This window comes from Strigops habroptila, chromosome 1 (assembly GCF_004027225.2).
Source record: "Strigops habroptila isolate Jane chromosome 1, bStrHab1.2.pri, whole genome shotgun sequence".
Taxonomy (NCBI): Eukaryota; Metazoa; Chordata; class Aves; order Psittaciformes; family Psittacidae; genus Strigops; species Strigops habroptila.
The window spans coordinates 35,013,257-35,038,954 of record NC_044277.2 but is presented as its reverse complement, the minus strand read 5'-3'; the positions used below and the strand labels follow the sequence as shown (position 1 = coordinate 35,038,954).

Sequence of the window (25,698 nt, the reverse complement as noted above, 5' to 3'; positions counted from 1 at the left end):
ACTTAGTTTCGGTGTTAATGACACCTGAGTGACATACGGATAAATTCATAGTGTAGTTTGAGGGAAGGAAATACAGTTTAAATATTTTTTTAAAGATTATGTGCCCAAATTATAAATTTTAGAATCTTTTATTGACATTCCAAGCTTGTGTTTATCCCCAGAGCAGATAGACGTGTTCACACTGCCTAACTTTAGGCACTGCATATAAATGTCTGGCTTCTTTAGGCTTTAGAATGGTGTGAGTGGGTCAGAGGCAAATGTAGGAGTCTCACATTGGCCTGAGCTCTGCATGTTCCTGCATATGCTGAGAAGCTTATCTTCATCTGTAAATGAGGAACCAAGAGAAAGAAGTTTCTTAGCCTGTTTTCCTGAAGTACACGTGTAAAATTCATTTTTTTTTCACTGTAGTTTAGCAGCATAATGGTTAAGCTGTGAGTCAAGTGTCATGAAACATAACATGCTTTCTGCCCTGTCTCTCTGTTTATATCTCTTCTTTTGTCTTTTTATCTTGAAAATGTCTGTAAATAGCTTTTGTGACTCTGGTGTATGCAAAGGCTGCTTTATAGAGAGGGAAGTTATTTAAAGTTCTTGGAATTTGTGTGCTTAAATGACTACAGTAATTCATAACTATCAGAAGCACTATTTTAACATCTCTGATCAGGATTTTTATGGTATCTAGGAGTCACCATGCCAGTTGTGGTGTAATCGTTGGATGACATTGTTTTGCTTGTGTACAGAAATCTGCACCTGGATTACTACTGAAGACATGAAGACCAAAATACACTTCAATGTTCAATTATGCTTATTGCCCTTATAGTAATCAAATAGAGATTCAGTACTTAAAATACCAATACTAACCTCAAAATTATTTTACAGCTTTAAAAAAGGGGTGGTTTCTGAATACATGCTGGCCAACACAGACATGTCAGTCATTTTTGTCTTTGAGTTCTTTATCTTTCCATTTCATGGCATTTTTGGGCAGGGGAGAGGGGAGGTTTGCTCTGAAGAATCATTCCTGGCAAAAGAAACCCAACAAAATAAATCTTTTAATCAGTGAGTTCCTAATGATTAATATTTTATCTACAGCGTCTATATTTTTGTCTTTCCTTAAATTTTTTGCTCCCATAGTTGGTATGCTCAGAAAAAGTTGAGTCTGCTCAAAAATCTTTTTTTTTTTTTTTTTTTTTTTTTTGAGGCTCTATGGTGAACGTGCCTTTTATGAGAATAAAATATTATAAACAGTTATTTCCCCTTTCCTTTAGCGGACTTGAATATGATGCACAAGCAAAATGAAGATGCGTATCATAATCCAGAGGCAAGACTATCTGAAGATAAAAGGGCTATTGTATCTGTTGACCTAAGTTTGGCCTCCCCAAGACCTGAGAACACAGAAGCATCTACAAATAAAATAGCAGGTTTTTAAGAATACTGTGTTATAGCTCTATTTATAGGTCTTAGTGATCAAAATTCTCTAGTTTCTTTACTCCTTTCTGGTAGTCCTGTGATAGTGTTAGTGCTCTCTACCTGCAAAGTCACTATCAATCATGCTTCTTTCCCAAACTTCTTCATTGCTGTCCCTGTGTGCACTGAAAACGCATTTTCTTATCTCAGTGATAACCACTAACTTCTAGCACTGAACAGTCAGGATCAGTATATTAGTTTTCCAGGTTCAATATAATCTAATCAAATCTTCATACATATTAGTTTTACTTCTAATTGACACAGTAAAATACAGCTATATAGTAGGAATAAAAGGAGGAGGAGGAGGATCTGCAGATGTATAGTGCTACAGGTTAAGGTGAAATTGGTACAGTAACTAGGTTAACAAATTCTAAAAAGGTACAGGTAAATTGGGTACATATGCAGCCCTGTGCACTGCCTCCAAGTTTCAGGGATTTTATTTTATTTTCCTATTTAAAAACTAACGCATCTTTGTCTTCTTACCTTCTGCAAGGCATCTAAATGAGAGCACTGTGGTACTCCAGACCTGACCCTAGTCTGAGCATTTAAAATCTGACAGTATTCTAGGCAGACAATGTAAGAACTTTTATTCCCAGTTATTGTTTTCAGCTGTTGCCTTGAATTATGGCTGTCATGAACTACCTTTTGAAACGAGTGTCTCAGATTCCTGCTGCTTCATTCTGGCTTGTTGTCTTAAATTTGCTTTGATTTTTACCTGTAACTTCCCTCCCCTCTTAGGTTTTGAATTTGCACAGACCTCTCCTTTTGCTCGAGGTAATGTCTTCGGTGAACCACCATCTCCACAGCATCTTAAGCGACAGGAGTCATACAAAAACTTTCTTCGTCTACAGGTGAATCCGCACACTAGTTATCATCTGGTTAAATTTTAAAAAGAGGGGTTAATGTCAAAGTAAATAATCACTGCTGACCAAAGATTTTACCTAGTCATAGACAATTCTGTACACAAGAGGTGTATTAAGAGCTATGTGCTATTGAGTCTCTTAGATTTTGCCTTATGTAAGAGATGCTTATAAAAGTGAGGCTGTTAATAGTGGCTTCATTAATCTAGATTCTGTCTCTTTCTTTTCTCTAAGTGCAGCTCTCAAAATACAGTATTGAGTTCTGAACTGTGCATGCAGTACAAGTTTGCATACATAAATATGTAAAGAAACAAAGATGTTTGCCCTTGGAAGTTGGTATGATACATATGCACTTGTATATGATACAGATGCACGCTCATCAGAATGAAATGGTGATCAGTAAGACAATCATAGTGTAATTACTTATTGATGGGTATATAAAATGTGATTGTTCTTCTACCAGCTTCTATCTTCTGTCTGTAATACTTTGCATATGATCTTGTGCCGCAAGAATTAAATATCGAATTAATTAAATACCATGTCCAGGAAATCCTAGATAATTTTAGAGAGTATGAATGTCATACAGTAGTTTGATGTGGATCTCTTAAGAAGAAAAGATCAAGGTTTTTTTCCATATATAATGCTGCAGAAAACAAAAAAGAATGGGCAGACCTTTGGCTTTAGTAAGCCAGCACTGTGTCTAAAAAATTTATAATTGTAGAAGGGAAAAAAGATAATTGCTATGCCTTTTTTGTTTTGGTTTCCTATCTTCCATTATTTAACCAGTGAAGAAAAGTGTTATCCTAGCACATGTGAAGTAGAGTAAATGTTAGGAAAAATCCAGATTTTATTAGTAGCATTTATAATTTGTGTTCTTACGGGAGGTTGATTCCGTAAATAGTGGCCCAAAAGAAATAATCTGATTTTAAAGGAATTCTGAAGCTGAAATATACAACTAGCCCTAGAATTCTTTCAGTTGCTTCATACAATCCTTGCGCACATAGGTACTGCAAAAGTCATAAAGATTATGGTGGTAAATATTGAAGTTGAATACTACTTTGCTTTATTTTCTAGATTGAAGAAAAGAGACGTAGGGAAGAAGCAGAGCGAGAAAAACTGAGGCTGGAAGAAGAAAAGGAAGAAAAACAACTAGCAGAACAAAGGATGAGAATTCGAAAGGCATACGAAGAGGAACAAGAGGAGCAAAGAAAGAAAGAGGAGGAGGTGTAGTATTTTGATACCTTGACTTTTTTCTGTCTCAAACTAACCCTTTGTAGTATTTGTCCTCTATTGAGAAGGTGAACTGGGAAGTGTCCTGTGAATTGCTCTTTTTTTTAAAATGGGTCTACATTAGCCAGAGGAGAGGTTGAAAATTGCCAGTATTAACTAGCACATTCTTCTCACTCTTTATGGTATACTACCAACTTGAAGTATGTTTTAATTCATCTAAGAAAAGTTGTATAGTTTTACAATTGACAGTGGTGCTTTCCTTGCTAAAGGAAATGAGGCCAATAAAAAGCTTTGTCAAATTGGTAAATTATAAAAAAACCCAAAAACCAACCAACCAAAAAAACCCCAAACAAGCAAACAAAAAAACCCCTCCCAAAACCTCAGACCACCAGCTTTTTGTAAGCCTGTTAAGTCTAGCTGTCATGGAATTATTTGTATTCTGAACCTAGCTATACAGGAAGATTTCGTAAAGCCTTTTCTTGAATTGGCCAGGATATATCTTTGAGATAAGAATACTGCTTGTTTCAGAAGAATGACAAGCAAATCTAATGAATACTTTTCATGGAGGTAAACTTGTGATTTAATTCAAACCCAGAAGTTTTATTTATCAGGTTTGGAAAATGGTATGAATTTGCATAATTCAGAATCTCATAAATAATTGTAGGAAAAGGACACAAGGCTATTGGCGATGGAAAAATCTCTCGGGACCGTGTGGGATTGTGAAAGATCGGTTCAGGATGTAGGACTTCAAGGTTTCCAAGACTTAGCTTAGATTGTCTTCCCTAGTATGAGCAAGTTGGTCGGATGAGTCTTGTCTTCTGGATAGTAGAGCTTGTCTAGTATAGAGTAGGAAGCTAACTGGTATCATGGCATTTCACAGACACAAGACTAAGATTAGACTGGATGATCATTTTCCCTGTGGGCTTGTGATAGCATGGTGCATGTTTGCAGTACATTTTGTTTGAATTCGAATCTTTGGAAATGAGGCCTACAGTTTAGCCTTAACTGGTAGCAGATCTAGGGGCACAAACTGGTGTTCATTGAAGTTATTAGGAATTCTGTTACATGATGTTAGCACAACCAGGACTGCAGATGTTTAATATTTGCATGGCATAGTTTTTAATTTGAATGTTTGAAGTCAGCCTAATGAAATATGCTTTTCATTTCATACTAATCACTTTCATGTGTAATTTTAACTTCTCAAAGACAAATAAAGCAAAACTTCAATAATGTTGAGTCTTTTTTATGTTCTACTAACGTTTGTGTTACAGCGAAAATTGAAAAATAAAGAAATAATTCGATTAGGTGAAGAGAGGCAAAAAGAGGCGGAAAAACGAAGAAAAGAAAAAGAAGAAAAGCAAAATGAACAACTTAGACAATATATTGAGAAGGAAAAGACGGAAGAGGAAAAGAAAATGGTATGCTTCAGTGATTTTCTAACATACAAATACTACTTTTTAATAACTGAATAACTGAAAATTAAACTGAAAAATAATTGAATTTTAAAGAAATTGCATGATTTCTTAGACTTCCATCCTCGGAGCTCCCCTCTTAGTTTCTTGAGCCGTCATACACTTAGTGCACACACAGAGAACAGCTATCATGAAATCAGACATACAGTGGCAACTTACCTTGCTGATCAAATTTGCATTAAAAAAAAAAATAGACCCAAGATAAATAAAAGCAAGCTGCACTCTAGAGTTGATTTTTATATCTGCTGTTAAGTACCATGGCCTGGTTTTGCTGAGCAAATAATAAATAAGAAATAAAAAAGTTATATAATTTAGAGGACTGTAGGACTGTTCGTCTTTAACAGTGGTGTTCTTTGTAACTTAATTATTTTTCTTCGACCTGGATGATGTAAGAAGTCCATCACCTAGAATTCCGATGGACAAAATCTAAGTAACTGTTTCTCTTCTAGAAATGTCTACATGTCATTTTGCTAAAATAAATAGATACAATGGAAGTGTCTAAAGGAAAAAAAGACATGTAACTGAACCATAGATTAAAAATACCTACATCCTTGGAAAAAGAAGTGTTAAAATTACTGTAGGTAGAAAATATAAGCACATGAAATAATTTTTGCAGTAATTTTATGCAGTTAAGAGTTGAAAGCAAACTATATAATTAAATTAAGGTAAGCAAAAGCATTTTTCTGTCAAATTAAAAATATTAACAAAACTCTTCCTGTTCAACATACTTTATTCAGAATTTGTAGGAATGTAGTTTTCAGTCTTGCTTTCCTCCTTTCAGATTTCAAGGCAGCCTTCTCCCATTGTTCCTGCTCTTCAGAACAAATTAATAAGAAAAGAAGAAAGGATTCCCTCTGCTGAGAGCCATATATCTTACTATGCACAAGTATGATTTTATAGTAAACTTTTACTGATTTATTTAATGTTTTTATTTTATATTTTAATGCTTGCGAGATATTACTGGAATACCATAAATAACTGGAGACAGTCTTTATATTAGCCAGTCTTGTAGCTCTGAAATTTAATGTTCAATTTTATTCGAAGTATTGAAGAAAATTTGGGGGCAATGTTATTTTTTGTTCTGCATGTGCATTTTCTGTAGAGATGGGCACCTCATTTTTGAGTGTACATACTCTGTCCAGACCCTTACTAAGGGTCCAATGTTCTTAAGTTTTAGGATAAGAAAGTTTATATCTAATCTAGCAACTCACTGTGTTCACTCAGAGAAGAACTTAGCTCAGACATGAAGTTGATTCCTAGCTAATTCCTAGCTACTATAATGTAATAATCTATAATACTTGAGAATCTCAGGCTACAATTCTGACTTTTTATTGGAAGTGTGGGTTTTGGTTTTGTTTGTTTGTTTGTTTTTTCCAACTGCATGAACTGGGTGAAAATTTAGAAAAATGAATTTGCCATGAAAATGATAATTTGGCAAAATACTTTTTAGTGAAGCTTCAGAAAATGTTTTAAGTAAGACTTTAGACCTTATTTAAAACTGTTGGTTTCCCTAACTGTTAAGACTGCTCGGAGGAAGGTCACCTTATATCTGTCATTGCAGTACGTGGTATAGCTTTGCCTAGATCGTTGAATACTCCATTATAGATGTTATCATAATAATTTACATTACACATTTAAAGATTAGATTTTAAAAAACCTTAGGCATTAACAACCTGCGAAGTTACTATTCTGCCTTCCAGCAGTAGAGGTAGTTAATGTAAATTAGACATATAACAAGGAAATACAATGTCTGCTATATTTTCTTCCTTTGTCATATCAACATTTCATATTCATTATGATCTTCAGGATCCTCCACAACCAAGGGCTCCTTCTCCACCTGTCCCTGCAAGAAGAAATCAGTTGCGTGCATTTGGTAAGTATCGTCTTTATCGCAAGCTCACTTCCTATTACAACAAAATTGTTCTCAGTTACAGTTCTCTTTCTGGCCTGCAAAGGAACAGTCTTACAAAGTTTGCATTTCTGTGTGTTCCCTCTGTCTTAGTATTATCAGTTTATTAGTACAGTGTGTCTGCTATATTAATGTAGAATAAAAATGTATTTGTTACGTGTCTACATCAGGAAATACTTTTTTGGTAAAAATACTGATAGTGGAATAATCCGCATAGGAAGTGCTGGTCTTTCAGTCAGGATGGTGGTGAAGGCTGTGTGCAAAATGGGAGAGCTGGATTGGCTGAGTTACGGGTTAGACCGTCAATGTGAAGAGCATTGCTCTCCTAACTCTTAAATTTTACTTTCCTTTGTTAATCTGCCTAGTCTTCTGCTCATTCCTCTTCACTTTCAGTGGTGGCTTTAAAACTCACACATGCTGGGAGGATCTCCTTTGCTCTTTATATGGTAGTTATCTTGGCAATATGTAGGTGGAAAACAGTGATTTTCTTTCTGATTCTTTTTTACAAGTAAGAAAGAAACATCACATAGAATGATGCCTTAAAATGCTAACCCCCTGCAGTCAATACCAGGGTCCATCCTGGGCAGTTACATCTTTTCCACTCAATGGGAGGGCAGAGTGGTTCTTAATGCAGCTCTAGGAAATTGATTGACTCAGATCATCTGTCATGACAGAAATAGATATATGAGTTAAATCTTATGTTTGAGGATTTAAGCTAGAAAAACATGCTTGCCTTCTAGGTTCTGGACTCAGGAAAAAGTCAGTAAAATATCAAATTAGTAAGCATGTTATTTGGAAAATAAGGGTGTGTGGATTTGCTGATTTCAAAATAAGGCTATTTTACTGGCAGCACCCAGGTGCTGGTATTTCATTTTCCTTTTTTAAATACAGTGAAACATTTCCATTTAAGTTTGGATGCTTTCTGCTGTTCAGGGGATCTGGTCCTTGTGCAGTGTCAAAATACAAGCTCTGACCTAACTTCTAGTGTATCAAATGCTGTGATTCTTGTGCTTGTATAATCCTTTTTTAAAGTAACAGTTCATTATCTTGCCTTCTTTTTTTTCTTAGTTTTCACCTTAATTTATGAGGTGGGCAGAAAAGTGTCTCTGACACTCTTTATTTTTAAGTTGTTTGTGTTAAATTCCAGAGGAAAGAAAGAATGTGATAAATGAATTATCAGAGATGAGAAAACAGCTTCGTAGCGAAGAGAGGCGACTGCAGGAACAGTTGCTAAATTTGGCCAGTGATGATGATGTACCAATTAAACGGTAAGAATTTCATCTTCAGTTTTAAAAGTTAGATTTTGCACAGCAGCTCAAGGCTACTGTGTATTAATAGTTAGTATTAGCTGGCTAATATACATGAGTGAAAATGAAATATAAAGGTAGAACTTGTATATGAACTTTTCTTCATTTTTTCCTAATGTGTATGTTTGTTTTCTGACGAATTTTAGTAAAGTTTAATGTAAGAATGATTGTACTGGTAAGATAGGAAGTTCCAATACCCTGTCTTGGAGAGTGATCCAAAATAGATGTCTAAGGCAGAATTTTATCTCATTACCTTTTTTCCTAGGGCGTAATTTGTACCTGTAAACTGCAGTACTACTGCTGATGAACATGCTCATGAATAGGATATTGCTGTTGGAAGTACAGTCTTTTTTATTGAAAATCATACATGTTGTATTTAAAACACTTGGATTACTGCTAAAATGTATTAGTTAATCATGCCAGTCAGTTGGTAAAGACTTGTCAGATCATCAGTCTTGTTCCACTCTATAAATAATGAGGGATTTTTTCGATTTTTTAAGTTACCCCTTTTTGTAATGCAATATGCAGTGTCATTACTTCCAAATTTATTTTCTTGGTTTGATAGCTTTACTTAAAGATAAAAGATATGAGCTTTATCAATATTATATTTCCATTCAACTTATTAATATGACAGAGTTTAATTATATTCTTGGTTTAGAAACTTTTCAAGTGGGAGGAGAGAGAAGAATCAAAAGGACATATTTGAGATGGCCAGGCTTCGTCTGCAGGCTCCAGTAAGGCGACTTTCATCAAAGGAGGCACGAGATCCTGTCAATATACAGAATATCCGGGAATTTAATGAACTTAAACACAAAGGCAGGTAGATCTTCTTGTTATTGAAGAAGAAAGGTAGTGAAACATCCACCCTCTTGCATGCCATCCAAGGTTTAAAGACAAAAATAAAAGTCAGGCTTTTCACAGCTATTGCCTATACTCAACATACTTTGTGGACAGCATTTTGTATCTGTATATATCTCTCTGTGTGGCTGTTTCTACAATTGCACACAATTCATGGCATTGTGATGCTGAGTTATCACTCGGAGTACTCACCTAGCTTCTAGTCCTTGCTTCTTAAATTTCTTAAGCTGCTTATGCATTTCTTAAGGTTCTTATACATTTGATACTATGATGTTACTGAAAGTAGTCTGAATTAGATTTACGGGGTTTTTTTACCCACCAACAATTATGATTCTGTGTAACTTTCTGTTCCTCCTTTACCAGAAAATCGTAACTAAAGTGGATCATCCTCTTGGCCAATGTCACCATTATTTTTAATGTTTTTTTTATTATGTTCTATCTGTCGCTAGCTCTTTAAAAATGTTTTTCAGAAATGTTGGCTTGAGGAAAAATTTAAATTTCTTGTCTTTGCTCTAGATTCTGAAACGCGTATGGCCTTGAGGCACATGTATCCTGATCCTCCAAAAGATGACCAGACTCTAGAGATTCAACAGCAGGCACTGTTGAGGGAGCAGCAGAAGAAACTTGACAGAATGAGAACAAGGAGAGAGACAGAATGTAAGGAATGGATGGTCTGAGATAATGATTTTTGTTTATTTGTTTTGTATTTGATAAGAATTAAAAAACACCAGCTCTACTTCTTTCAAGTTCAGTGTCAGCACTGCGGTACAAAACAGGAAAACACTGCAATGCTGAAATGCTGTCATGTAAAGCATAAAAAAATTGAATGCTGTTTTTTGTTTGTTTGTCTTGTTTTGTTTTTTAATTACTGTGGCTGTTTCTCTTTGGTTCCCTGAAAGTAATTTAACTAGTATTTAAAAATAGCATGTGTTTCTTCAATCTTTCCAAAAGTTACAGTTGCACCTGTACTAATGAACGCAGTTTTGCAAGACACAAATTCCTCAGAAAAGTGTTTGTCTCTCTAGTTCAGACCGACCTAACTAAGTTTCTGAAGAGAAAGTAACTTCATTTCTGTGGTGGTTTAGCTTTGGCTAAACCAAATTCCCACCCAGCTGCTCCCTTGCCCATATCCCCTCATTCGTGCCCCTTGGTGATATATTGGGGGAAACAGGAAGAATAAAATTTGTTGGCCAAGGTACAGACAGGGAGGTTGCTTACTGTTTGCTGTTGCAGGCAAAACAGACTCGGCTTGAGGGAAAATTAACCTAATTATCATAAAATTAAATAAATATATAATGATTTTGAGTAGCACGAAACAAAAATACAAAAATCAGACCCACACCTTTTCTGCCTCCTTCCTCATGCCCAACTTCACTCTTTCACTCCTAATGCCCCTGCTACCCTTCCTTGGTACCACCTGAGGTTATGCTCAGTTCCTTTGATGCAGTGGGTGGGTGGTGTCAGGCCATCAGGAGTGGGTAGTTGCAGTCAGTACACAGCAGTTTCTCTCTGCTCCTGTCTTCTTGCTTCTTTCTGTCTGCTCCACCATGGCCTCCTCCAGGGGCTCACAGGGAATCTATGCTCCAGCGCCTGGAGCACCTCTTCCCCCTCCTTCTGCACTGACTCTGATGTCTGTTGGGCTGCTTCTCACACTTTTGTACTTGCTCCTCACTGCCATGCTTTGTTTTTTCCCTTTCTTAAACATGTTTTCACAGAGGGACAACAAGCTTGACTGATGGGTTTAGCCATGTCCTGCAGTGGGTCTGTTGTGGTACCTGCTGTGCCCAGCCCGGGCAGCCCCAGGTATTTTCCTGCAGCCCTCCCCTTGCCACAGACACCCAGTACAATTTCAGGTTGCTCTAGACTTTTTTTAGCCTTAGAGATGAGGTGAAAGTTTGACATAAAAATACCCAAACACATCTGAAAGGAAAAATAGTTACACCTTCCCATACGGCTTTAGAAAAACTGCATGCCTCTTCTTATCACTGGTCGCGCTTGGAGGCTTGTTTGCGTTACCTGTTAATAGACCCATATGGTAAGATTAACAAAATGGATACCAGCATGCAAAGGGTGACAAGTTACTTGCAGGATGTTTGGTTTAGTACTCTGTTGAGTGTAACCCTGTTCCATCTTGGACAAACATGTTGGTGTTCAGACAATGTGTGCAATATTGCTTATGGATAACAGCATCGCAGTTGCAAGTAAGTGTATCTGTACCATTTCGTGTGTTAATTGCAAGCTCTGGAATATCCTTTGATGTGTAAATGAGGGTGTAGGGTTGTGTTCACTCTTCCCCTTTTGGATTAACTGAAATGGTGAAAAACAATTCACTAGATTCAGCTGAGTGCTGGGGTTTAGTTTTGGTTTTCCACCATTAAAATATTTTTCAACAGGCCTATATGAGAAGGGTTTAATTTAATGTTGTCTGGAGCGGAACTTCCACCATCTAGAAAGCAAATTTGCCTTTTTCATTAATTTTAAGGATAAGAAATCATTTTAGACGTATGCTAAATTAATAATGCAGGCTTACATGGTGACAACCTGAAGAGGCATTTCCTGGAACAATTTAGATTAGTTGGTAGACAGGCAGCTGATTTTAAAAAAGATTTTCCACTGATGCTTACAGAGGATCCTGGAGCAGTTTTTCCTCTCTTTCTCTTACTGCTTTATAACATCATTAAACTTTATGGTCTGTCGCTGTGTACTGAGCAAGAGAATTAATTAGTTGCTATGTATGTCTCTATTTCAAGTTTATTTTCCTTGGAGACAAGTTCACCATCTTCCTCCCAGTAGAAATAGATGAGTAGTTTTATTGTCTGATTTAGGGCAGAAAGAAAGATGAATTAAAGCAGTATGTATTTTTGTACTGTAGGTGAAATATAGTATTATAGGCCATAATGCCAAAGGCTTACCTTTTTTTCCCAAACTATATGTAAGTGTTCTTTACCTTATATACTTTATATACTGTTCTGCCTCTGATACATTTTTTTTTTTTTTTTTTCCTTTCTTTTTTTTTCTCTTTGTGTAAAGAAATATGTGGACTGTTAATGGAGAAACAACCTGAGAAACTAACGATTTTTTAAATGTTCCAGGTTTTTTAGATGCTTGCTATGTCCTTATAAATAAGGCAGTTATTTTGCAGACTTCTGGATTATTCTTATTTTGGGGGATAGGAGGGAAAGGCAGAGGAGCAGGTCTGATATTGTTGCACTGCAGTGCTGGGCTGTGCTTGACTGTGCTTGAGTAGCATATCAGGAACGGGCTGGTTGTCAGTTCAGGAGGAGTGACAGCCTGTGTGCTGTGGTGTTTGATGTTAGACAGAGGGTCAGCTACGCAATGAGTAGGTTTGCTAGGTAGAGGTGGAAGAAATAAAAACTATCTTACTAAATATTTTATTTCGACACTTAAACCAAATAAGAAGAATAACTTCAGTTTTGGTTCCTGGTATATCCAGTGTGCATGGGGTCATTGTTTTATCAACTTTCAGGTTAGTTTTCTCTGCTCTCCAGAGTTGAGGTTTTTATCCTTAGCAAGTACTTCCCCTGTGAAATGCTCGCCTGCTAGTTCGAGCTCTCTTTGAAAGCTGCAAACACGGTGTGCTCAGCATGTTGAGCATAAAATTGCTCCTGGGGCTTTCTGCAGTCTCCTGCTCTGATTGTTTCACTGTAGCAGAAGCCAAGGGAACTGCTTTCACCTAGCAGTTTATTGTGACTCAGCATCCTTCTTGCTAGTCAAATTGCTTGTCGAGATGTCCCACCTACGGGAGAACATCATTAGTCTTCAGTTCCGTTGATGTAAATACAACTGTTTGTCTGTACAAACATGCCTATTCCTGGCAGGCAGATGTCTAGAATATAGAAGAAATATTTTTTTGAGTGTCCATGAGTTTTAACTACAAAACTGTTGTAAGGTTTAGCTTCACTACATATAAATGAGACTCCTGACTCACTCAGTCTAGCTTTTGATAGAACAGTAAAAATAACAACAGAACCCAAAGTGGAGTCAGGAAACACATGGCTCAGGTGGTCCCTAATTATGGAAAAGATAATTCATTTTTGGCTCTCTAATTTTTGGAATTTGATATAGTATTGGTTTGGCTTTCTACTTACAAATAAGAACGATTTCTCTCTGTTGTTGGTTTTTTTGTGTGAAGTTCAGGTGGAGTTCAAAGTGTTACAGTTTAGCACTAGCAACCACTGGGATGCTGAATACCATTAACTTCCACTTTTTTTAAAAACGTTCAATTCACAAATGTTTTTAATGTAATAAAAATGTAACATATAAAATTTAATATGTGAAGATGATAGCAAGAAAACCAAAACACTTATGCTAGGGAAGAGAGGGTGATCTTTATTATAGTAAGAAGGCCATTCATTTTGAGTTCTTGGGTGCACTTTGGAAAATGGGTTTCTGTTTAAATGCTTTTTCATCTGAAGTTACTTAACCTGGTGTGTTTTCTCAGTACCATGTTCCAGTTTAGGATGAAAAATCATTTCTTGTTGACATTTCTTGTGACTGGGTATTGTTTAAGATGCAGCAATTCAAATAATAAAGATCTTAAGGTATCAACAAACAAAACATAAGAGGGTAAAAGACAGAAACCAAGCATTCATGCAGCAACCTTTTGTGCCCTGATGTGTTGCTTTGATGGCTTAAACCATGCTGCCTTCCCAGAAGTTGATGTTTTTTACATTACTCAGTCAACACTTGGACATGACCTTTCGATAACAAGTGTTGACAATGTTGTTGTAAACAGCACAAAATTAGTTCTGCCTGTTGCAGTATAGACAGCTTTTTCAGAATTCAGCACAACTTAGTGCAATTTTAGCATTTAGTGAAGTGTGATTATATCTTCTTGTAAAAACCTGGTTTTCAATAGCCACAAAACCAGTTATGCTTCCTTTTTCTGGATAACAAGTCAGTTTTTGAACAAGTTGGGAAACAGCTGATTTTTGTTAGTGATAAACAGTATAATTCTACTGTGGAAAGTATGTTTGTTTTTTGGGAGAGACTGATGAATCCGGCCTTAAGAAGGGCTTGCACATGCTCAGTGTTCTTAGAAACAATATACTACTGAGTTCTGTTTGATTTCTGTGATTCTACATAAATTAACATAAGGAAACTGGAATAAACATCGCCTTCAAAGTGTTTTAAAGATATTCATTGCAGTGTGTGTAATTTTAAAGAAGTAATGCGTAATGATCTTCATTTTTGTAATCGTATGCTGATAAAACTTTTAATATGCTTTTAATATGTTTATTGTTTTGTTCCTTGTCTATGTGCCTTTTGTTGATCAAGATGATTCTGCTTCTGGTGGTAACCCACAGACCATGAGACTGGTAAGAATAAAACAGCTTTTTATTACATTGCTTTGTCTTTTTCAAGTGCGAGAAACATTGTGTCTTTCACAGATTTAGTGAAAGGAACTACACTTAAATAAAAAGACAGCAAGCTTATTTACTTCTCTTGCTTGTCAATACAATGAGTAACAGCTTCTTTAAACTTGACATACAAGTTGTTTATCTTTGTATATAGAGATAGTCTGATTCTTTAACTCCCTTTTTTTATACTCACTGGTACTTATTTTATATTCATATGATGTTAGATTGCTTTTGGGTGTGGGAATTAATAGAAAAAGCCAACCCAGAAGCAGTTGCTCTGAATTCAGGTGGCTTAAATAATGCACATAGTCAATAATTATTTGTTGTCTCAAATGGGATTTTAATTTTCTGACTTGGTGAGAAGAGCTAAAGAAAGTGCTGTCAAATTGGAATTCCACACTAACCTGAACTGCAAAATAACAGAGTTCAGTTGTGTCTTATGGGAATATGAAACCATACGAAATGGAAGACTGTGCAAGAGGAAAGCCATTAGCCTCAAGGATAATACTAACTCCACACAGGAATTAAACATTTTCTTGTTTAAAAAAAAAAAAAAAAAAACAAAAAAAACCTTAATGTATTTTATAGTTGTAATTTATTGCATGAAATTCTTCTTCAGAGCAGTGCTTTCAGTAAAGAATTTGTTTTCTCTTGTTCTGTTTCCTCTGATAGTTTCTACTGCTTTGATATCAGAGTGGTTTTCAACATAAATTATTCCATAGTAGAATTTCTGTAACAAATGGTTGCAACTATGCAGTGAACTAGAAGCATTACTCTTAGTGCTTGTTATTATTGTGAAGAAATTTGTTGTTTTAATGCTTTGATATTAAAGATTGCATGTGGTGGGCTAAGTGAAACATACGGAATCATTCTTCATTTGCTTGATACTTCATACAAACCTTAGGTGCAAAGCTCACTTCTAGTGCTGACTGTTCTGAAACTTGAGCAGAGTGGTGAGGATGTGTTTCTTGATGGAAATCTATGTGTTACACAAATCACCACTGCAGTTGCCACAGAAAACTAAAAAATCCCTAATGCTTAAAGAGAACATGAGTTACTTAAAAATGTATAGGTATCTTATAGCCACAAAGTAAGGAATAGTCCAGAAGACTGTAGAGCTGGTGTTGGCTTTGCAGAAGTTTGGCAATTTCTGTGTTAGTTATGATTTGGCCCCAGAAATATATTGAGGCATCTGAATTTGCATGTCTTCTGTGTCACTTTTGTAGTTCAGGAATGAATCTGATGGATTCTTGAAAAATTCACTGTTGGAGTCAGATAGCGCTTTTATCGGTGAGTTCATATTTCCCCTTAACCATGTTATGAGTGTACAAACATGTCCTTTAATCTAATGACCTGTCTCTAAAATAATCATTACTGTTTTAAAAGTTGCAGGGCGTGTAGCTATGGTGATTGTTTTGAAGTATTAGAAAATTATGCCTCTAAATTAAAATGCAGATCTTTATGGAATTGTACTGCAATAAATTTGTGTAGGTCACACCTAAAATTAATGATGCTGCTCACTTGCTTTATACTGCTTCACATCTTTTAATGAGAAAGCATCTTACATGCTCATTGGGCTTTGACTGGGATGTTAGTCTTCTCGAGCTTTTTCAACATCCTCCCAGCTTTGCATGAGGATAAGCTAATATTTGTTCAGCAAATGTGTAACAGTGGTTACAATGGTAGAATATGCAATGCTGTCCTATTATTCTGCAGCAAAGAAAATAAGTTATTAGCAATCAGAGTTTACAATTACAAGCTTTCCACAGTGAAATATGAAAGTGCTGGGCAAACAGTGATTCTTTTCATCTTTATTCTTTGTTTTATGAGCATGCTCAAGTTTGATTATATGGGCATAAAAGTGATTCATTCTAATCATCTGAAGTAGATGATCTTTGGTTTTCTTAAGATTTTTGTATGGAGGAATGTGTCTCGCATTGTCTTAGGTCTCTTTATTCAACCTTTATATGCATGTATGTGGAAGTGCTGTTTCCAGTCACTAGAAATAATAAAGCTAGAACTTATCTTCCCTTTAAAAAAAAAACAACCAAAAACCCAACCAGTTCAGGCCTCTATGAGTTATTTTGCATTAGTAGGCATTGAAATTCTCTTCAATCATCTATGGGAAATCATCCTGCAAGGTTTTATTTTTTGCTGTAAGGGAGATGCAGTAGATTTCTGCACAGTAAAAAAGTGCTTTTTAATGAAACTAGATATGTTTCTATGTACCAATGATAGTTATCTCTGGCTTTGGTTTAAAAGTGGAATGTTTCATTTGAAGTGTATTCCATCTTCCTCTGTTAACATGCAGGTCCTTGAGTACAGGATAGGACCAGGCACTGGGAAGGGCACAGGGTGGGGCTTTAAGGCTTGTCCAGTGCATTTGGTACTCTCTGTAGTCTGCAGTGTATTTTTCTTGAGGTTAAGAAATACTGTGTATTAGTTACAGCCCAAATGATGAAAGGATGCTTTAGGAGAGTCTGTCAGTCTAGAATCTGGCCAAATATCCTGTATCTAACAGAATAGAATAGGCACAATTGCCAGAATAGGCACAGGGCGAGAATATATGGTGGTGGGCAGACATGCAGCAACACTGCAGAGTACTCTCCCAGCCTCCAGTGGCTTGTAGCTCAGAGGCTTGCTGGGTCAGATGCTGTATGTTTGCATTTAGTAGGTCTTGCTAAGATGTGTCTTTAACAGGTTGCCTTTCATGAATTGGAATTGGCATTTCTGAATCCCTCTAATTGTTTACCATCAGTGGGTTTGCGTGGATAAGTTTCCGCACTATGCCTTCTGTGAACTAGCTCATCTGCTCTGAACCCACCACCTATGTAATGGGATGCTCCTAGGTTTTATTCACTGCTTTCACAAAGTTCATGATATTTATAATCCTCTCTCCTATTTGCTGCTTCTGCCCATCCAGCTGATTCTTGCAGTTCAGTGAGGCGATAGAGTTAACTTATGATACTGTTCATCCGCCCCTTTTTTTCCCCTGATCATTTAGGACTGTGGTGAAAAGCATATTCCCCAGTACTGAGCTGCAAGCACTACCTCTAAAACATTGTCACCCTTTGCATTGTTTGAGCTTTATAAATAGCTATTAAAATTCTGAATATATGACTTCAATCCCTGAAAAGAAAAAGGAAAACTCATTTATCTGTGGGCTGCCTTCTCTGTGAATTGTGCTGCTCACATTGTCTGAGGGTCTTTCGTGAGGTGCTTGTGGTGTATTTTAATAATGTTTTAATTTCATAAGAAGAGACACTGCCCTCTGTGGTTGGTTTTTGGTTTTTGGGAGGGGTTTTTTGGGCATGGGTTTAAAATCTATCTCAATTTTGTAATAGATGTCTGCATTACAGATGAATTCATCTTCATCTCCTAGGGCTCAGAAATTTGAGGCAGTTATGAGTAAAGAGGTTTATTAATTTCTGTTCCCCTTTATTTGCCTTACTTGAAACCCTAGAATTTGTTAGTGCAGTGATTTGAAGGCACGTCTGTGTAGCAGTATGTGAATGATAGATGCTTAAAAGAACAAGTAGCATGTCTCACTGATGAAACGCTGAAGGTACAAATAAACTCTTCTTTAGCTTGTACTTTGTTTCTGTTGGGATAAATTCACATGATTTAACAATTTTCTGTGTTCTGAATAACAACAATATTTGGAATATAATGAAGCTCAACTGATCTTGTAACTAAAATTCTGCTAAGTGGGTTGTTAGCCGTATACCATTTCAAAATTATGCTTTGATTTGTTTTTACTTGAGCCATTTGTGATGAGAGCATCAATCCCTTTGGTGAAACTGGGGGAGGGAAAAGAGGAGAGGGGGAATAAAATTTTTATTTCTAGGGAAAACCCAACTGGTGACATGAAAGGATTTTTTTGAAATATCTGTCTTTGTGTCTGAACTTTTCAATCCAAAGTATTTCAATTTGCAACAGAATTAATTGTTACTTTAACAATTTAATTTGAAGATCTTTGAAACTTGTAAATTATATAAAATATTTCATGAAAATGTATTTTCAAATTGCTAGGAAGTGAAAAAGCCCATTCTTTACACAGTTGTGGTTTATTTTTCATGTCACAGTATGTCTTTTCAGGCAAATGCTGTTCAGTACTCTGTGTGTGTGTGTGTGTGTGTGTGTGTGTGTGTGTGTATTTACACACATTTATCTTTTTTAAACTTAATGTATCATACTAGACAAAGAGCCTTTCCAAAATATGACTTTGTCATCAAAGAGTAGTTGGTGGTAATGAATTCTGTACTGATTTTGTTAGGCAGAGTCCGTCCTTTCTCTGGGAGGCTCTGTTCTTGGAGGTACTAGAGAGACTGAACTAGAAAACAGAGCCCGCTGTCTGCGCCAAGCAGGGGCAAAGCCATAAACCAGCCCCAAGCAGTGGTTACTGCTCCTGGAATGAAAAAAAGTTATCTGTTTGAAACAGTTTCTATTTGAAGTAGTTGTCAGAATGGGCAAAGGAAGGGGAAATAGACAAAAGAAGTGTGAAGCAGAGATGTCACCTTAGGGTTCATTTATATTATTAAAAATAGATGAAACTCCCCCACTGTAATGTGGTACAGGGATGATAAAAAATTTATTTAGTTACTTATTTTTATATGAACAGATTCTAACACTTATTAAATGAAAAGACTAAGATATGACTAAGGATATGTGCGATTAAGGCACCAGTTATGTTATAATACATCCATATATTTACATACATGATTTATTCCATGACTGTATGTTTTTATGCCTCCCATTTGCCCAGTGTTCTCTCTTTCAAGCAGAGACACTATACTCATTTGAATATTCACCTTCTTTAAAGGTCTAGGTATAAAGAAGGTATGGTGAAGTGAGGTAAGTGGTGGATCTGCAGGATGTGAAATGCTTTATCCTCTACATGTGAGAGATCTCAATATATATCTAAAGATATTTCTTGAAGTTCATCCCTTGCTGCTGTTGTGGTACCTTGTTCTTTTGTTTGCGTCTGGATTATCACTGGCTTTATGCAAGATGTCCTAATGAATAAATTCCTTTGATTCTGGTGATTAAATCAAGTACAATATATTGGCTCATTTCAAAACATAAACAGGTTTGAACGCTGTCTAGTATTTTGATTGCTTTGAAAATTATTTCACCTGTTTTTCCAGGTGCTAATGGGGAAACATTTCCAGCCTTAGACGAAGTTAATTCATCACCACAGCTTCGACCTTCTGCAAGGGAGAGGAGACGAATGAAGCAGAAAGCTTTGGAGTGTGCTGTATGTATGCTAACTGGATTAGCCTAAGTGTGAAGGTGGACCACAGATCTAATGTCAGACAGTTTCTGTGGTTCCTTAGTGGCTAGATGATATGGATGATATGAGTGTACATGTATAGCTATTTGCCCTTTTAAAAAGGATGCTATTTAACTGATGGATTTGTGTGTTTTGGGATTTTCTGCAGGAGGATGTTCCACGGGGCCAGACACCACTGCTGCAGCCTGACAGCTCTTCTTTGCACTCAAGCTTCAGCCTTGATATTGATCAGTTGAAAGGCAAGAATGAAGAACGATGGCACAGACTGACTGAGCTCCAGCAGAAATCTGCTTGCTTAGGTATGCCCTGTGTGGTAGAGATGATGCAGCAAATACTAAGTAATGACAGTAATTAAAGGAACAATTCCTAAGAAACTGCCTGTAGTTGAAGCAACTGGCTCAAACAGGAATTATTTATAGAGCTCTGCAGCTGGTACACGAGGTTCCCTAGCAACTTCAAAACAACTTTTAGAATAAGTTTAGAGGACGGTGGTAGGAAAACATGCTCTGATCAGTCGCTCGTACTTGTCCTGTCTCTACCACTTTTAATACTGTGATGTGTCACTGCTAGCAGTAAGATGTAGCTCTCCAGCCGTATAACTGAAATGGTAGTGGAAAGACATGAAACTGCAGATTGATGAATGTTGATGGGGTGCCTGTGTGAGTTTATTGGCATTCCTAGGAATCAGATGTCTGTGGTCCAAACAGCGTGAAGATATGCCAAAAATTGTGTATAACAAGTACTTCAGTTTCTAGTTAATTCGTATTTTCTATTGGTTTGTTAACGTAAATGATCATTCGGTATTTGAGGTTGATATTGGTGCCTCTCTCACTATACCTGCACTTGAATTTATTACGTATGTCTTGTGACCATATAAACATTAAACTTGGGAAGTTATCTCAGAGCTTCTCCATCGGCTGGCTGCCTGGTGTAGATCCACTTTGGGTATGAGGTACCGATCATGGCAACCATTAATGGCCTGCAGTTTTTCACATGGATTACGACCCCATTGATAAGCTTTGTGCTCATGAGTCTTTCACAGTGATTTAGTGAGTCTGAAATCTCCCTGGTTTTTTTAGGAGGTGGTTGCTATGCTGTCTAGGCAATTACAGTATCAGTATCCTTTTTATAAACTTAATGGGAGTACAGATGCTGACAGTGTTTCTGATTCTGTTGCCATGGGTACTCTTACAAGCACTTCATCCTTTTTTGTTTGTTTTAACCATCTCACTGTGATTTTTAAGTCGCTGAAAAACCCCATTCATATTCATTTCTTTTATAATCTAAACAAATGCTTTACTAATTTCACACCACCCAAACATTTTTGCTGTGTGGTGATCTTTTACTTCTCTACCCTTATTCCATCTCACCCCTGTTATAATTTCACCTCACAGTATTTGAACTACACTTTTTATTTTGTTTGCCTTCTGTTTGTTGTGGTCCCCAGAGCTTCAACCTTTAGAGAGAAATAGAGAGATATATATATATATATATAGTTTTTGTGCATGTATGCATGTATATAGATATTTATGTCTCTATGTAGCTGGTTCTTTGGAACACATGGGGACCATCACTCATCCTTAGCATATGTGCCTTTTGGAAATGTAGCAGGAGATTCTTTTGCTCAGCTGTGGTTGTCAGGGCTGCGCTGCTGCCTGCCTCCTGTTCCCTCCTCACACTCGGTGACGTTACAGCACAAATGAATGAAGCCAAATGGGTTTATTCCTTTTCCTTAGCAATTCGATAGAACCATTGTGGCATCCTCTTGCTTTCCTAACAGCTAGGACTGTTATTTCTCCTCTGTCGTCAGAGTCACTGCCAGGAGAAAACAACTGTCAGATATGTAGCTAAGGACCTCTGGTTATGTTCCTTTAAAGGAGTGGGATAAAGCAATTGGCAGGCTTTGATAAATCTAAAGAGCTGATCCTGTTGGCGCAGCAGGGACGCTCTGTTCACAGCGGTTCACTTTCCTTTATGGGACTGATACGGGAATCCTAAAGCCACCCAGAATTGTTTTCTTACTTGGAAAACTAGTGCATACTGGAGCCAGGCCTCCTCCTCTGTTTTCACCCATCCAAAAAAACCCATTCCCATCAATGTAGACTTGGTGAGTGTTTGGGTGATGACGTCTCTGCAAGCCAGCAGCTACTTTCTTCAGCGGGCCATGTATGCATATTCTTAAGTGTGTAAACAAGAGCAGACTCAGCTGCAGAAGAGAGACTTCTCACAGCTTTGAGCACGTTAGGTGTGTGGCTGAGACCCCACTATATGTAAAAGAAGTTGCCTAAATTCCTTGAGACTTCTTAGGCGTTCCTCTGTGTCTCTAAGTAAAAGAATGCTGGAGCGCAGACGATCTACAGCAGGGCAGCAGTACTGATTCCTGGTAAGTGCAGGCTGACAGAAGACAAACACCAATATCCGCGCCAGGGCACTGAAGGAGTTTGTTCTCATCTAGGAGCAAGGTGTGCTGCTGTCAGTGTTTAGTGGGAATCCAGACATCACTTGATTTCCAAATCAGTATTTCATATGAAGGAAAGAGGTCTACTTATCCCCAGCCTCCAGGTACAAACCGTGAATTATCAAGTGGCAACTCCAAAGAAAATTCTTTATATGTAGCCCAATTAAGAACAGGGTTTTTTTATGGCGTGTGCAAAGTGTTGGAATTTGTGATGAAGCAAGTTTTGTACTGCAGCTGAGCTGTTGTGCTGTTTGAAAGCAGCACCAAGTGAGTCTGCTGTAGTGATGTGCATGGTGACCTGATCTCATCCCTGACAAAACATTTGTTCTTACCTCTGAGGGCTGGAAGATCTAATGGGTTTGTCTTTGAAGGCCATAATAGTGAAATGCAGGGAAACGCAGCCTTCTGGCCTGAAAGTCCACAGTTTGTCTCAAATACCTTATTTTTACTGTTTATAATCTCTTAAAAAAGTAGCAAAGAGAAAGTTAACTTTCTTTAGGTAGTATTTTTCCTGCTGTGTGCTGTTGTTAGCCCCCCCCCCCCCCCCCATAACTTACGTACGTAACACCTGCAGGTTCCAGCCGGCAGGAGAGTTGGTCTCACCCAGGATTTAGGCGGGAAAGAGGCTCACTCTGCCAGCTTTAAACCCAGCGTCAAGCAATGGAGATGACAGGCCCTACAAAGAGGGAGCTGTATTTGCGCTTTTAATGCTACAGAGAAGTTTGGTTTTAACTGAGAAGGCTTGGAGGGTGATGAGATCACTGCCTGTGTGAAGTGACAGAACTCGGGGGTTCACTGCCAGGTTCTTTCTGAACAACAAGTGTTCGGCATTTTGGTTTAGAACCTCCGTCCTTTGGGCACTATGAGGAAAACTGAGCCTTTGCTCCCAGCGCATGTGGGGTTGTGCAGTTTCTGTCCTTCCCTTCTTGTCTACACACCTGGCTGCTGCTTCTGCAGGAATTGGGCTCTCCCACCCATGCTTAGGCTGTCAACTTTCCTGTTTTAGTGAGACGCTTCAGAGAAACTTTGGTTTAAAATCAGATTTTAAAAAGTCTTCATTTTTTCCAGAATAAAACCCTGAGATTTGGAAAAATCACCCAAATACTTAAATTACATGACACAAATGGCTTAAGTGAAGCATTGCAGCACTAGAGAATACACAATTTGGTTACATTTTACTGGAATTAGTATGTTTCTGCAAAAATTTTCTGTGTTTTTCCTAATCCAGAGCCTTCAAACATTTTTTTGCCTAGCTTAAAAATATCCCCAACAAACCAGAACCTCCTCGTTTACATGGCTCAGCTTTAAAGATGAAAGCTGCAATTTTCAGTTGTCATAGATGTGGAGGTTTTCCATTGTGTTTTTGTTTGTATATGTAAAAATTAAGTGTCATGAATCCAAAGAATGAACAGCACAATTATTTAATTTATATTATTTTATATTTATACATATAGTATCAAGTTATGCTGTTTGATAATCCACACTAAAAACTATCTATCTGAGGTATTAGGTGCATGTGATTGCTGTCAGATTTGAACCAAGTAGGAGTAGAGTTCAGAGTGACAGTGACCCCAGGTTCAAAGGCAGGGCTGCTCTGGTGATCGGGGGTTTTTTTTTCGGTGTGGTTTGTTTTGTAGCTGGAAGATGATGACTTGTCCCACATGTGAACGACACTGCATGAGGGCCGTTAGTGATGCTGGACTGTGGTGTACAGACTTGCTTGCACCTGCACCATTTACCAGTGTTAAAATATTTCTCCTCAAGTTCTCTCCTGTGTGAGAGACTCTCTATACCGGGGTGTTTAGCCATAGCACTGCAATTAATGACCTTATTTTTATATGCATTTCCTGTGGATATATGCACTGACACGTTTGACTTCTCCCTATAATAGGAGGCTTTGGGAAAGCAAGAACCTTTTGCCAAATCTCCCTGCCCATGGCAGGGGAGTTGGAACTAGATGATCTTGAAGGTCTCCCTTCCAACCCAAACCATTCTGTGATTCTATGAAATCCATCCAGGTTTGCCCTCTCATTGATGTGGCAGGGGGAGGAGCTGTTGACAGCAACGATGTGGAGTCTTTAGTGTTGACTCTAGATGGGTCCAGTTCCCCAAAACACCAGCAATGTGTGTCAAGTAGAAATGAATGTGATTTAAAAGCATTATTTATGCATATATAGCAGACAGATAAGCCTGTTCAGTATTACAGAATGAATGTTGGGGCAAGATGTGGCAAGCTTTCATCCCCTTTAACACATGTGTTGCTCTCCTCCTCTCTCAGGTGATAACCTTTCCCTGGGGGAAGCAGAGGACCTGTGGAAGCCCGCTCCATCCAACGCTGGCAGGAGGCCTAGCTCTGTCGACACAGTTGCAACAGAGCCCTGGCTGCGACCAGGAACTTCGGAGACGCTGCAGAGGCTCATGGCAGACGAGTCGAGCCCAGCAAAGCTTTCACCCGAGGCCGCGCTACCGCTGAGCTGGCAGGGGCTGTCCACCGCGCACGGCTGACCCGGCCCCCCACCGCTGTGCCTTGCTGCGGAGGAGGCCGCGGCCGCGCCGCACTGCTGCACTTTCCAGGGCTGCTGAGCCCTCCTCCAGGGACGTAGCGTGGAGCTGTAGGTAGGATTTAAAATAGCAATAATAAGGCAACAGAAGCTGCAGCGTAGTGGAGATGGAGGGCAGGGATGTTTTGTATTGTGTTACGTGTGGAGGAATAGTTTGGTGGGTTTGCACTTTTTATATGAGTTTCAGCCTCAGAGCTGGGCTTATCACAAGAAACTCTGTGTGTGTGTGTGTGTGTGTGTGTGTGTGTGTGTGTGAATTTTGATATTAAATCAAAGTAAATTTTTAGCTTTGTTTATAGTCAAACTCTAAACCAGTTTGGAAATAGAGTAACCCAGCAGCTGAGGTACATTTTAAGCTTTTACCAGAAGAGTAAGTAACGATGAGAAAGGCACTTGCCTTTCGTACAGTGGAGAGTGCTGCCCTGCATGAAAGCTCAGCAGTGTCATGGACTATTAGCAATGTGTATCTCATGTTCCCTAACCTGTTATGTGTTGGAAATGCAGATAGTGTTGCGTATATTTAATTTATGGTTCTGATTTAAGAGTTAATAAATTATTTTGTTACTAAAAGTGTGAAAGCAGACTTCAGTTTTCTTATTTGCTTAAGTTTACTCATGAACAAACCAGAACGTTAAGGCTGCCTTCAAAGCAGCAGGAAGAATATACATAGAAAAATCACTGAACAAAAGCACGGAGCTTTAGCACAAAGGAGGTGTAGCTGGAAGCAAGATTTTAGGAGTTCACTGAACTGAAAGGCCAAGGTAAAGCAAGGGTAAGGCTGTGGCTTTCCTCTGGGTTAGAAGCCAGAACTTGACCAACAGGGAAAACAAACGTTGAAACCAAACACTTTGTAAAAATTTGTTAATTTTTACTAAAATGCTGCTTTCAAGCTTCTATCCACCTGCTTG

The 25,698-nt window shown here is 37.8% G+C and overlaps 1 protein-coding gene across 14 annotated transcripts in view; it reads left to right on the top strand.

The window, feature by feature from the left end:
• The window catches only part of CSPP1 (centrosome and spindle pole associated protein 1), a 56,758-nt gene extending 31,395 nt beyond the window's left edge, over positions 1 to 25,363 (top strand). For 7 of the 14 annotated variants that reach the window (XM_030502966.1, XM_032920242.1, XM_030502958.1 and 4 more), the window contains 14 exons: positions 1,263 to 1,415; positions 2,200 to 2,312; positions 3,396 to 3,545; positions 4,823 to 4,969; positions 5,805 to 5,909; positions 6,830 to 6,896; positions 8,080 to 8,200; positions 8,898 to 9,055; positions 9,614 to 9,754; positions 14,396 to 14,436; positions 15,705 to 15,768; positions 19,626 to 19,735; positions 19,920 to 20,070; positions 24,508 to 25,363. In XM_030502966.1, the coding sequence (XP_030358826.1) occupies positions 1,263 to 1,415; positions 2,200 to 2,312; positions 3,396 to 3,545; positions 4,823 to 4,969; positions 5,805 to 5,909; positions 6,830 to 6,896; positions 8,080 to 8,200; positions 8,898 to 9,055; positions 9,614 to 9,754; positions 14,396 to 14,436; positions 15,705 to 15,768; positions 19,626 to 19,735; positions 19,920 to 20,070; positions 24,508 to 24,734 (1,748 nt within the window). In that variant the 3' untranslated portion in view covers positions 24,735 to 25,363. Of the gene's footprint in view, positions 1 to 1,262; positions 1,416 to 2,199; positions 2,313 to 3,395; positions 3,546 to 4,822; positions 4,970 to 5,804; positions 5,910 to 6,829; positions 6,897 to 8,079; positions 8,201 to 8,897; positions 9,060 to 9,613; positions 9,755 to 14,395; positions 14,437 to 15,704; positions 15,769 to 19,625; positions 19,736 to 19,919; positions 20,071 to 24,507 lie in introns of those variants that run through there. The other 7 variants (XM_030503011.1, XM_030502984.1, XM_030502975.1 and 4 more) reach the window with 5 other exon arrangements.
• Positions 25,364 to 25,698: the final 335 nt, after the last annotated feature.